The 12,975-nt window shown below is 52.5% G+C and overlaps 1 protein-coding gene across 7 annotated transcripts in view; it reads left to right on the top strand.

Annotated features, from left to right (window-relative positions):
• The first annotated feature begins 1,739 nt into the window (after positions 1 to 1,739).
• CACNB4 (calcium voltage-gated channel auxiliary subunit beta 4) overlaps positions 1,740 to 12,975 on the top strand; it is a 77,962-nt gene continuing 66,726 nt past the window's right edge. For all 7 annotated transcript variants that reach the window (XR_004241193.1, XR_004241196.1, XR_004241195.1 and 4 more), the window contains exons 1-2: positions 1,740 to 1,808; positions 1,888 to 1,971. Coding sequence is in view for 4 of the 7 variants with exons in the window: in XM_032114128.1 (XP_031970019.1) it covers positions 1,800 to 1,808; positions 1,888 to 1,971 (93 nt within the window). In the remaining 3 variants the exon portion in view is untranslated. The remainder of the gene's footprint in view (positions 1,809 to 1,887; positions 1,972 to 12,975) is intronic.

Genomic DNA, 12,975 nt, shown 5'->3' with positions numbered 1-12,975 from the left:
CGGCCCTGGGCCTGTGGGACTCTGTCCCTCGATGCTGTGGCCTCTCTCAGGGTTTATTTCCTGAGATGAAGATGATTTTCTTCCCTTATTTTTATCTGTGCATCTTTCCTAAGAACTCCCAGGCGCTGCCCCTGCTTGCACTGAGAGGTGTCTGTGGAATGAGTAACGCTTGTTAACAAACACACCCAGGAGAATTCCCTGGTGCAAGAGGCAAGAGCGGAGTCGTGTGATCGTGGCTGAGAATTCTGGCTCATCCCAAAGCAGGATGAATCCCTGTGCTTTAATCCTGCTGCTGAAGCTGGGCATGGACACCAAAAATGCAATCAAGGAGCCTCATGTCCCCGAGAACAGCCCCAAAAATTGCCATTTACACATAAATCACTGCTTTTCATCATTTCTTTACAGCCCTTTGGAGCAGCTGACCCCAGTGGGTTGATTTGGGGTCACTTTGGGCTGAAAGTCAACCTTATAAAGCCAAATCATATCCTGAATTATCAGGAAATGCTGCCTTGTTTTTCCTTCTGAATCTCAGCTGTGGAGTGAGACCCTGATCCATCGGGTCTCCGGAGAGAATCTTTCCTTGGGAAGTCAGCCACCCCACGATTAATGTTGAAACAGAAGTACCTTCCTGGGACCGATTTAATGATGAAACTGAACGTAAAAATAATCTAATTTAGACTACAGCCTTCATGACCCACATTCATCTTGGACAGAGAAACCAGGCTGCTCCTTTCAGCCAAGGAATTAAAGGATTTGGTGTCTGGAGCGAGGGAGGAGGACGTTTGCTGGGCTGGACCCTCACCAGAGATTGCGGTGTGCGCTCAGAGCGTGCAGGTGTGAGATCACTCCGAAGATGTGCACATTCCTCCTCTTGCTCATCCCAGTGGGAGGTGTAATGTGCCTGTAGGTGAAGCTCAGGAGTGGGAAGCAGGAGATCCAGGTCCCACTTCCAAATCTTCATCACATTTTAGCTTCCAGCACATCGTCTCCTGATGTAGCTGGTTTTCCTCCATGCCCTGGAAATGGAAGCTCTCTCCATGGCTGGAAGGTGATGCCAGTCGGTGCTGATGGATGTGGGAAGGGTTGGGCAGGGCCCTGGGGTTTGGGTTCGTGCCAGCCAGGGCTCAGCTGGAGGGGGTCGAGGTGGGCTCAGAGGGTGCTGCTTGCCCAGGGCATCCCCAGCTCAGCCCAGCTTGTCCCCATCGTCCCAGACTGGCCTGGGTGGGAAGGGAGCTTAAAGAGCTGCTCAATCCAGCCCTGCCGTGGGCAGGGACACCTTCCACTGTCCCAGGCTGCTCCCAGCCCCAATGTCCAGCCTGGCCTTGGGCACTGCCAGGGATCCAGGGGCAGCCCCAGCTGCTCTGGGCACCCTGTGCCAGGGCCAGCCAGGAATTCCCAATTCCCAATCTCCCATCCAGCCCTGCCCTCTGGCAGTGGGAAGCCATTCCCTGTGTCCTGTCCCTCCATGCCTTGTCCCCAGTCCCTCTGCAGCTCTCCTGGAGCCCCTTTAGGCCCTGCAAGGGGCTCGGAGCTCTCCCTGGATCCTTCTCCTGTCCAGGTGAAGCCCCCAGCGCTCTCTCCCAGCCTGGCTCCAGAGCAGCGGGACTCCATCGCTCCCATCCCGCCCGGAGCCGGAGCCGGGGCCGGGCCGGGCTCAGGGGTTTTGCGGTGCCAGCCCCGCCCCGGGGCCGCCCCCCGCCCGCCGCCCCCTCCCCAGCGCGCTCCGCCCCGGCGGCGGCTCCGCTGCGCGCGGAGAGCGGCCCGGGAGAGCCGGGGAGCGGCAGCGGGAGCGGGGCGCCATGGCCGCGGTGCGTGAGGGGGCCGGGGGCGGCGGCGGGGCCGGGGCCGGGGCGGTGGCACGACCTTGATGCTTTGTCCCCCGGGCAGGTGACGAGGGGCACCGCGACGCGCCGCAGCCGCCTGAAGCGCTCGGACGGCAGCACCACCTCCACCAGCTTCATCCTGCGGCAGGTCAGCGGCCGGGCACGGGCTGGGCTCAGGGACGGGGCTGGGGGGGCTCGGCGCGGCTCCGTCCCGCCGGTGCCAGCGGGGCCGGGACCCCCGTGCCGAGCGCGGCGGGGCCGCTGCCGGGCGATGCCCCAGCCCCGGCTCCGGGCGCCGCACGAGTTGCGAACGCCGCGGGAGTTCGGGCTGGGCTCGGCGCTGCGCTTGGAGCCGTGACCCCCGGGAGCGGCCCCGCATCCCGGCTCGGCCGTGCTCCAGCCGGATAAACCGTGGATTGTCCTCGCCTTGGGCTCCCAGCTGCCATTGACCCGGTGGGCATTTCCTGGTTATTCCCTGTAACACCGGGAGCTGCACTTGGCTCAGGGAATGGAAGCGGAGGTTTTAGTGATCTCCTGAGTTTAGGATTTCTGGGAAAAAAATGGTTTTAAATGTGTTAAGAGCATCGGCATCTCAGGTTGGGGCTCCTCAGAGCTGATTCCACAGCAGCCCCGTGCACTGCAGGAGCACTGGTAGCCATCGGCATGGATCCTCCTGATACCATTCCTCTTTTCCTTCTCTGTCACCCTTTTCCTTCCCTGTGCCCCTTTTCCATCTCTCTTCCAGTCTCCCACTCCTGCCTGCCAGCTGTCCCTCACTCGAACACAGACTGACATCCCGAGTCCCCCTGAAGCATCACCCTCACCTAGAAAACGCTGCTTGCAGTAAATGTTATCAATTTGATTTCAAAGTACAGGATGTGGAACCCATATCCCAGATTCCTCAGTGACTTGGGCAGGAATTTAAGGAAGCTCAGGGAAAGCGGAACTGGGCCCTTGACGGCTTCAGGGACACTTGTCATGCGTGGAAGCGTGTTGTGCTCAGGACATGGAGGTTGGTGTGTCAGGGAAAGGGATTTAAGTAACCCAGGGAAGTTTTATTTTGCTTGGTGGCATCTCCTTGTCACCGCTCCAGCCCGGAGCAGAGCCGGAGCAGCCGCGTGGGGCTGGCAGTCCCCATTTCCAGGGTGACATGTGAGAGTCTCAGGAAGAACCTGACGTTCTGTGTGATCTGAGCCGTGGAGATTGGAGTTGAAACAAGGATAGATGAACAGAAAGGCAGTTTTGGGTTATGCTGGAGGGTTGTGGCAGCCGAGGAGACGCTGCCGGCGGCCGTGGGTGCTCCTGGGAGATGTCCTGGAGGAGCTCTCAGCTTGGCAGGGGTGTTGCTTCCGGAGGTGGATTTGTGCCACATGGAAACTCAGGGTTTGTGGTTTAGGCAGAGGGTCACTGGCATCACCTGGAACACCTGGTGTCCGAGGGAGCAGGATGTGACCTGGGATTTTGGAAGCCTGGCCTCTGCCTGTCTGTCTGGTTTTGGGAGGAAAGGGGGCACCCGCTTCACTCCTGACCCCCCTGAGGTGTTGCTTTACACATCAGATGGGCACTGCCAATTAATAATAGGAAAATCAGGTGCTGGGATGTTTTTCCTGTCCTCTAACTTCCCACTGGGAAGTTTTGCCTAATAACAATCAGGCTCTACCAGCAGAAGTGGAACAGAAAGTCCCACCAGCTTGGATTAGCTTCAGGTAACACTGTGGTGCTTGTAGGTCTAATTTAAAAACAAATAGGAATTCTGCCAGTGGGATTTGCAATCAGTGTCCCAAAGGAGTTTAAATCTTTTTTAGATGTTGTATACATTAAAAACCGAGCACCAGCTTCTTGCCCAAGTCCACAATACCTATGGAAGTTCTATCCTTGGTTTCGTTCTGTGCCTGGGATTTGAACTCATAACTTGACTTTTCATTATGTTGCATTTCATTTTTGGTTTCGATCCATTGCTCAGTCTAATTTAGTAAGGAAATAGTGTTTGGAGGAGCTTTTGGCTTTGCATTTTTTTGCCCATGCCGTGTGGTGGGAAGCAAGAGGGTCTGTGGTGCTGAGTCCTGGGTGTGTGTCCACAAGGACGGAGCTCCCAGCTCCAGCCTCTCCGTGTGGGAACCTGCCACTGCCCCTCTTTTCTGTGGGAAATGCCTCATTGGAGGGCACAGATGGAGTCCTGTACTCCCAGGAGCACACAGGTGTGTGCTGGAAATCAGTGGGATGATGCTTAAAAACGCCCAAAGTGAGTGGGATCGTTGGTGTCCCGGAGTGACTCCTGATGCAGGAGATTCCCAGCTGGTGGGATGGGCCCCAAATCGGTGGCACAGCCAAGCCTGGGAGCAAGGCTGGCACTGAGGGGGTCAAGTGTGGCCTTTGAGCAAGGAATGGGTGCACAAAACTGTTCCTCTGACGTGGCAGGTGCTGCTCAATTAGAGCCAAGAACCCCTTAAGGGACAGGAGTCAATTATAGGACACTAAGTAGGGCAGCTGGAAACATGTGCTTGTGATTGCACACAGTGCTAGCATCGCAGCTCCTGGTTGTGCTTCCTGGGAGCTTTTGTGTTCCCAGCCCTGGCGACCTCAGGATTTGCTGTTCTCCCTTTGGATTCTGGCAGTAGCAGTTTTATTCCCTGTGATTTCTAATGGGATTTATTTCACTGACAAAAGCTGGGACCTGTGCAGAACAACAAGCACCCAGAGGTTGTGTCGGAGCATCCATCACTTCTTGGGATGCTGGGGGTGGAAGTTCAGCTTCCCTTCCTCCTCCTCCTCCTCCTCCTTTTTCTCCTTCTCCTCCTCTCCAGGTGTCTCCCAGAGGAATATTTACACATTTTGCTTTTTGTTGACCCAACTGCAGCCCTTGTGCAGGTGAAATTGAAACATCCCCTCAGGCAGGGTCTCCCTTTGGAATGTTCTCCCTCACACCTCAGGGTCTGGAGCCCCAGGAGCAGCTGAGGGAGCTGGGAAAGGGGCTCAGCCTGGAGCAAAGGAGGATCCAGAGGGATCTTTTTCCTCTCTGGAATTCCCTGACAGGAGGGGGCAGCCGGGGGGGTCGGGCTCTGCTCGCAGGGAACAGGGACAGGAGGAGAGGGAACGGCCTCAGGCTGGGCCAGGGGAGGCTCAGGGTGGATATTGGGGAAATTCCTTCATGGAAAGAGTCACCCAGCCCTGGCAGAGCTGCCCAGGGCACTGGAGTGCCCATCCCTGGAGGGATTTCAAGCCCTGTGGATGTGGCATGTGGGGCAGGGGTCAGTGGTGGCCTTGGCAGGGCTGGGGACAGTTGGACTCGATGATTTCAGGGGATTTTTTGGTACCAGCAGGGCCTTGTAATAAAATCTCCTTGAAACATTCACAGGAATCAGTGGAAATCCTTCCCAGCTTGTGGCAGAGAGTCCAAGTGAAGCCACTGAGTGTCCCCGAGCAGCCCAAGGACATTTAACTTCACACAAAACTATATTTAGATGTGCAGTTTATTTCTGGAAGTTTTTTGCTGCTTCTTTAGAGATAGTTGAGGTTAAAGCCAATTTTCTTTTGAGACTTAGTTACACCTGGTGCTGCATCTCTGGCAGCACTTGTACCTTTGTAAATATGATTTTTCCTGTGTAATATTGAGAGGAAGAGAAGAGCAGCATTTTCTGTTATCAGAGCAGCTCTCAGGCTGTAACAACACTTTAAAAGTTGGGGACATTGCGACAAAAGAATTTGGAATCTTTCAGAAGAGTTTTGTGGCCTTGTTTCCATCGGGCTCTGCTCATCAGTGACCATTTCTTGATGGACTTTTCAACGTGCATCTGAATTCTTCCCAGAATTCAGCATTTTTTGTCTCAGAATCCTTTTCCTCAGCGTGAGATGAGGACTCAGAGCATCACCTGGGGACTCTGGTCTCTACTGGAGGCAGATGCTGCTGGGAGCAGGGTCCATTCCAGTGGGAGCCTGCAGTGATCCAGGCATTCCTCAAAATCCAGCGCTGATTAAACGGATAAAATACGTGTCTGCAGAGGAGCAGAGCAGAGGTTCGGTAATTTAGCAGGATGAGCTCAATCCTGCCATGAGTCATTAATTTCTAAAATACAGCTTACTGTCATGGAATGTGATTATTCCTCAGGCACAGGGCTGGGCTCTTGTTTCCCTCTGTGCAGCGTTCAGGAGCTCTTGAAGCACTTGACAGGTGAATCAAAGGCTGAGCCCTCTCTCCCCAGAGCAGCAGCCCTGGCACGGCTCTGCCTCGTCCCTGCTGCAGTCAGGCTGCTCAGCTCAGCAGCTCTCAGGTTAAGCCATTTGATGAAGTAACAGACAGTGGATTTAGTTTGTAAAAGGCAAGATTTGACGGTGTAAATCTAAATATTGAGGTTGAATCAACGAGGGGAATTAAGGCTTGAAGGGAAATAAGTGTACCTGGAATGTCTTGCTTGAGTTTGCCTCAGGTTTGAAGTTTTCTCCTGCATTCAGCACCACAGAGTTTACAAAAGGTTTACAAAAGGTTTACAAAAGGACTTTGGAGCTTTGGGGAAAGCAGTGTTTTCTGCAGATGTCACAGAATCCTGGAATGGTTTGGGTTGGAAGGGACCTTAAAGCTCATCCTGTTCCACCCCCTGCCCTGGGCAGGGACACCTCCCACCATCCCAGGGTGCTCCAAGCCCTGTCCAGCCTGGCCTGGGACACTTGATGCTGCTGGTTTGTCAGTCCTCATGGCCTAAGTTTAATTCCAGGTGATTTTTGAGGGTGGTTTGCTGTCGGCAGGGCAGAGGTGGGGCCATCTCCGGAGTCAGGGCTGCACTGGGATGATCCATGGCAGGATTTCCCTGTGCTGGACTGGGGAGCTTCCATGGAGTTGTCCCTTGGCAGCTGGAGAGAAACCATTCCACCGACAGGCAGAGCTGGGTTTTTGGAGTGTCTGCAGTGACCTTGGTGAGGGTCACTGACAACTGTGGTGAGGAAATCCTGGGAGAATGAGGAATGGAGTCAAGCCCTGCTTCCCTACAGCTTCCAGTGTGGGCTCCAGGTGGGCCCAAGGGTTCCAGGGCATCCAGAGGGCATCTCTGCATAAGTTCCTGCAGGATGCTGCCCGTGTGGATAAGGTCAGAGTGAGGGGATGCACAGCTGGTGCCTTTCCCAGAGTTTCCCGATGTGGCTGGAGGGACTGATGGACTTGGAGCGTGTCTTTATGGAGCTGGGCCAGGGCAGGCTCAGGCTGGAGATCAGGAAAGGTTCTCCCCCAGAGGCTGCTGGGCACTGCCCAGGCTCCCCAGGGAATGGGCACGGCCCCGAGAGCTCCAGGAGCATTTGGACAGCGCTGCCAGGGATGCCCGGGGTGGGATTGGTGTGCAGGGCCAGGAGCTGGATCTGTGATCCTGTGGGTCCTTCCTGCTCAGGACACTCTTTGACTCCATGGACCTTCACAAGGTTGAAATAACAGTAAAAGGAAGTGAAATGGATTTTTTCCTTTTAATTATAAAAGAAGGAGTAGGAAAATTGGCTCCTCTCCTTAATTCTGTCATCACCACGGCCGTGCCGAAGCCAGCAGCCTTCTGCACATTCCCGTTTTTCCTCTGGAAAGCTGTGTGGCTGGGAATCTCTGTGGCACCGGGAGGCTTAATTGAATGTTTCTTAATGTTCTAATTGAGGCCCCAATTAGGTTCTCACTTGGTGCTCCGTTAGAAAGCGATTTTGTGTGCGCTGTGTTTGCAAGCAAATCCCGGTCACGGCTGTGTTTTTCCAAGGAAAAATGCCCCAGCTGTTTATTTCTGGCTGTGTTCAGAGCCTCCACAAGCTCAGGGCAGTTCCAGGGGTGATGTCCATGCCGAGGTGTCCGTGCTGGTGCAGCACACGGAACTGGGACACGATCCATGTCCCCAGCGCCGTGGGGATCGGAGCGCAACCGCAGCTCCTGGAATTGTCACAAACCCGGGAGGCAGCGCCGAGCGGACGGGATCTGTGCCGTGGATTCAGAAAAGTCGGAGCCTTTGGAATGCTGCCTTTTCCAAAGCCCGTGTCCTGTTCTCCAGCAGATGTGCTGACCGGCTTATTGTCTCCATGGCAACAAGGTTTGGGTTTGAAAATAGCCGAAAGTCACCCAAGAAAAGTCAGATATTAATAGAGAGCAGCGTAGGGACGGAGAAAAAATAGGATTTGGCTACTCCTCACCCCAAATTTGGGGGATTTGGGAGTCATCTGTGTCTCCGTGCTGGCTGTGGGTGTTTGTTTACGTGTCTTTGTGGAGCGTGACCTATAAAATTAATTCTCTTTAGTCAAGCAGTGTTATTCCAACGAGGCATTTCCGTGGTTGGAGCAGCAGAATAGGAGCAGGATGTGAATGGGGGATGTTTGAGAGGTGAGAATGAAAAAAACACCTTCACAAACATGTAAATATATAGATTAGAAGAGTATAAATATATATATATATATACACACATGGTATGAATGCACAATGCTCTTGCTGTCCCCCTTCAATATTTAATAGGTAAGAATGAAAAAATACCTTTACAAATGTGTAAATATATATATTTTTTAAAGGTATATATATTTTTAAAAGGTATAAATATATAAATAAAATAAAAATAAAAATAAAAGTAAATATAAATATAAATATAAATATAAATATAAATATAAATATATAGGGTATGAATGCCCAGTGCTCTTGCTGCCCCCATTCCTGCAATGAGGAGCCTGGAATTCAGGAATCCTACGTGACCTGATCCACCCTGAGTTCAATCCAGGATTGAAACTCCCTGGGCAGCTCCATCCCCACCTCCCACCGCCCACCTCCTCCTTCCAGTGCCACCAGTTTGGTTTTCAGGGCCAGGATTTCTGCTGGGTGGTGCCTGGTGTGATCCCAGGGGAGCCCTGGGAGCAGATCCGGGGCTGTGCCGACGTTTCTATGGACACCAGCACACATCCCGTGGATTGTGCGGAATGTGGGGGAAGCAGAGATGATGATTACATGGGACTCCATGCTCAAATATGTTCTGTTGCTCTGAAAAGAGCATGGCAGAGACAGAAATAGCTTTTTATCCTAAACCCCTTAGGTTTTGGGGGACCCACAGAGTTGGAAAAAAGAGCTCTTGGATTCCTTTCTGTTGGTTTCAGGGTTAGGGGGGGAAGCCTGATGTGAATAATCTTCAAAATTGGCTTTGAAAAGTAATCAAGCAGAGCTCTAAGAAAATAAAATCTAAAATTCTGGAGCCACTTGCCATGTTAAAAAGAGCTGCTCTTAAAAGAGTTTCTGGCTGATAGTGAAATGGAATAAAAAGAATCCCAGAATCCCAGACTGGTTTGGGGTGGAATGGATTTTGAAGCTCATCCAGTTCCATCAGGGACACCTCCCACTATCCCAGGTTGCTCCAAGCTCCATCCAACCTGGACTTGGACACTGCCAGGGATCCAGGGGCAGCCCCAGCTGCTCTGGGCACCCTGTGCCAGGGCCTCACCTCCCTCCCAGGGAAGAATTCCTTCCCAATCTCCCAGCTAAACCTTTTGGTAATGACTGATGCATAATTTGACAGCTGAGACAAGTGAGAGAGTTGGAGTAACAACGTGTCTCTCCTCTGCTGTTTCAATTGTTGGCTGCTGGTAGTGAGGTCTCCAGATGAAATGGGATTGGGAATAGCAAGGCCTTGCCTGCCTTCCCCTTTCCCTCCAATAAGATTGGGAAGCTTTCCTCAAGCACAGGGAGGGAGGTTGGAGATGGCTCCCAGCCCCATTCTCTGCCCCGGTACAAACCCCGTGGGGTTTTGTGCCCTTTCCCACCTCACCCCTGCTGTGGGAGGTGCTGCTCCCGCTGGGCTGTTGGGAATTTCGGAGCCTCCTCATCCCTGAGTGTCCCCACTCCAAGCCCTGTGGGTTGTGCTGTTTGCAGAGGGACCTGGGGGTGGGGTCTGCTGAGAGCTGGGCTGGAGGGTGTTGAACACCGAAAGGTTCTGGGGGAAGCACGTCCTGCTGGTTACACCCAGCACATTCCCACTGAATCATAAACCCTTGGCATTCCCTTTCCTCGACACTTCCATGATGAGCATCACGCTTTAGGGAAAACCTTTTTTTGTCCCAAATTAGAGATTGAACGTCTTTAAGTAAAAGGCTCTTAAATCCTGACAGTCTGCAGTGCTCAGGTCTGGGCTGTGCCATCTTTTCCTGCAAGGAATAAGCTGTAACCTCCGCCTAGTTTTCCTTGGATCCCGTTTCTCTGGTTGTTTGTGCTTTATGGTGGTTGTTCTCTGGGCTGCTGGGTTTAGTGCTTACCCAGGCACTCTTTTCCCAGCCTACATAAGGCACCTTTTCCCATTTATCCGTCCGGACAGCGGGAGCTGCCGCCGCGTCTCCACATCTCCACACGTTACTGCACGTAATGCACTTTGATATCCCTGGAAAAATCGGACATCCCGAGCCAGGCAAGGCAGTGAAATAATTCCAGGCTGGAATTTTGCAAAATCCCTTTGAAAACACTCCTTTGGAAGTCAAGACAACCCTTCCATTGGGATAATTATTGGGATTTGCTGGGTGACACCTGGGTTTAAGTAGGAGAATCCCAGCCATGTCTTGGAAGAAAATCCCAGTTATGCTCCTCACTTGTGACTCCAGTAAGCTTTGACAACTCCAGAATTACATGTCCCTTTCCAAAGAGAAAGGTGGATTATGTGAGGATTTTCCAGCCAAATTCCATCGTTGATTTGGATTTGGATTTTGCTTGCCCAGGTTCTTGTGGTGACTTATGTTCTCCACTTCTACCTCCAGGGCTCAGGGGACCTTCTCCTGGACAAGACCTTCTTGGGGACAACACATGACATGTAAACGTTCACCCCTGTTTTTGTGAAGTGTTTTTGGAGCCTTTTGTGCCAAATTCCCTCCGGACTTCAAAGTTCAGGAGTGGAATTTTTGTACTGGGAATTAGTTGGGGCGTTTGTTCCTTGGGTGATCTCTTCTGAGCAATGGGAACTGATTTTCCCATTAGGAGCCATTTCATAACCTGGTGGGGTTTTTTTCCTGCTCTCTTTTATTCATCACAGAGTGATAAAAATGCCCTCAGCACTTGGCATTTCTTAGGCCTTAATGACCAGCCGAGGTTAATGGCCCGAGATGATGAAACCTCCAGCCAGGCATTCATCTTCAAGTGCCTGCTGGCAATTAGGGCTGAAATATTCTCCCCCTGCTTTGGCTCTGAGCATCTTGGGCCAGCAGGAGCATCTTCTCCTCCCTCTCCCTGCTCCCCACACGTCGGGACTGGGGGAGAAAAGCTCCATCCCATGGGACAATAACTCTGCTCCGCTGTGGATGAAGGAGATGTGTGACCTGGGGGTGGCAGAGGGGAGAGCTGGTGGTGCTGGGCTGGGTGGGACATCATCTTCACATTTCTGGGGGCTGTGATGGGAGGAGAGGGAATCCAGGAATTCCAAGTGGAACCCACTTCCTTGGAGGGGAAGGTCATGTGGAGATGCACAGAAGTGAAGAATGAGCTGGGGTTAAAAGGGCATCAGGAAGGTGGGGGAGAGCAGATGTGAGAGCCAGAGCCACGGTGAGAGCGTGGAGTGAGTGCTGGGTGGGAAGGATCCTTGTGCAATGAATCGTGGATTCGGTAAGGTTGGAAAAGACCTTCAAGATCCTCAAGTCCAACATCAACCAGCACCACCAGCGTGCTCACCAGTGACCCGAGTCCCCAGGTGCCACCTCCACGTGTGTTCTGAACAGCGCCAGGGGTGGGGACCCCACACTGCCCCGGGCAGCCCAGTCCAGTGCTCTACAACCCTTTCCATGAAAGAACTGTTCCTAATATCCAACCTAAACCTCCCCCAGCACAACCTGAGGCTGTTTCCTCTCCTGCAGCTCTTGGCCTCACTCCTCTTCCCTTTCCTCTTCCATTTCCACTTCCATCTTCCTTCTCCTCCAAAAGCTCCCTCTGGACTCTGGCCTTGGCTGTCTCCTCCTCACCACTGCCTCTCATTCCGCTGCACTGAATTTCAGCAGCTGCCTCATTACCCACTTTGTACCAGACAAAAAGAGTGGGAAGAGGGGAAATCCCAAATTTTTACTATAGTAACTAGTTAAATTTGGGTAAGGACGGCACGTGGGATTTGTTTTGTTTGTTTCTGGTTTTCCTGGGAATGTTGTTACTCTCTTTAATTTCCCATTCTGCGTGTCACAGCTCGTGTCTGTCCCTTAAAAGGGGCAGTGTTGTGACACTCCCTCCCCAGCTCATGAGAGCTGCCCAGTGGACAGGGTGTCACATCAGCCAAGTGATGGGAACAGATTGAGGGGTAAAAAAACCAAAGATCTCCCCAAAACCTGACAGAAAACCAGGGGCAGGGAAAAACGTGAGAGGAAGAAGGAGAAAAGGAGCGGGGGAAAAAGACCAAGAAAGGAAAGGTGGGATCTGTCTCTGGTTTGTGTGCAGAGAGTCTGTGAGCACAGAATGTGGGCAGTGGCCCTAAAGAGTGGGTGACTTTCGTAACTCATCTTCTGTCTTTGTTCCCCCCATTCTTAGGTGTTCTGGAAGGAAAATTTTCCCTGTTCCTTTAGGGAGCAGTTAAATGTGTCCTAGCCACGCTCACTGGTCCTGGAGCAGCATCCCTTTTTTTGCCTTTCTCTTTTCTTTCTGGTTTGGTTCCTTTCCTTTTCCTTCTCCTTGCACATCTGGGGAGAGGATTGGTACAAAAAGTGGCAGCAAGGGGACAGCAGCAAGACCACCAGGAGTCATCTGCTGCCTCCTGCCACGGGATGGGCTCTCGATGGGCACCCTTCATGTCCAGCCTCTGCCCCTCTCCTTTTTCCAAGGTATTTTTCCAGGGATGTCGTTTGCAGGGTTTCTGTAAGGCACTGAGACTTCAGCACGTGGTCCCTGTTCTCTCAGTTAACTGAGGGGCCAAACCTTCACAAAGGAAATTTCCTTGGCCCCAGAGCCTCACCATCCAGCCCATCCAGCCTGGCCTTGGACTCTCCCAGGGCTGGGAAATGTTTTATGGATTCATTTAATGCACTCAAAAGTTCTTCTGCTCCGAACCATCCACAAGTGGGGGAGCAGCTCACATCCCTCCATGACAAACTTCTGGACATTTTAAACTTCTTCACGCTCTTGTGCTCTGGCTCCTCTCTGTGTTGAGTGATTTAGGAAGCTTTCATAGGTTTCCATAACTCACAGATAACTGAGAATCCCCTGCACCACCAA

The sequence above is a fragment of the Corvus moneduloides genome, chromosome 7 (assembly GCF_009650955.1).
Source record: "Corvus moneduloides isolate bCorMon1 chromosome 7, bCorMon1.pri, whole genome shotgun sequence".
Classification (NCBI taxonomy): domain Eukaryota; kingdom Metazoa; phylum Chordata; class Aves; order Passeriformes; family Corvidae; genus Corvus; species Corvus moneduloides.
Note: the sequence above shows the minus strand (reverse complement) of the source record. Positions and strands in the feature narration are given on the sequence as shown.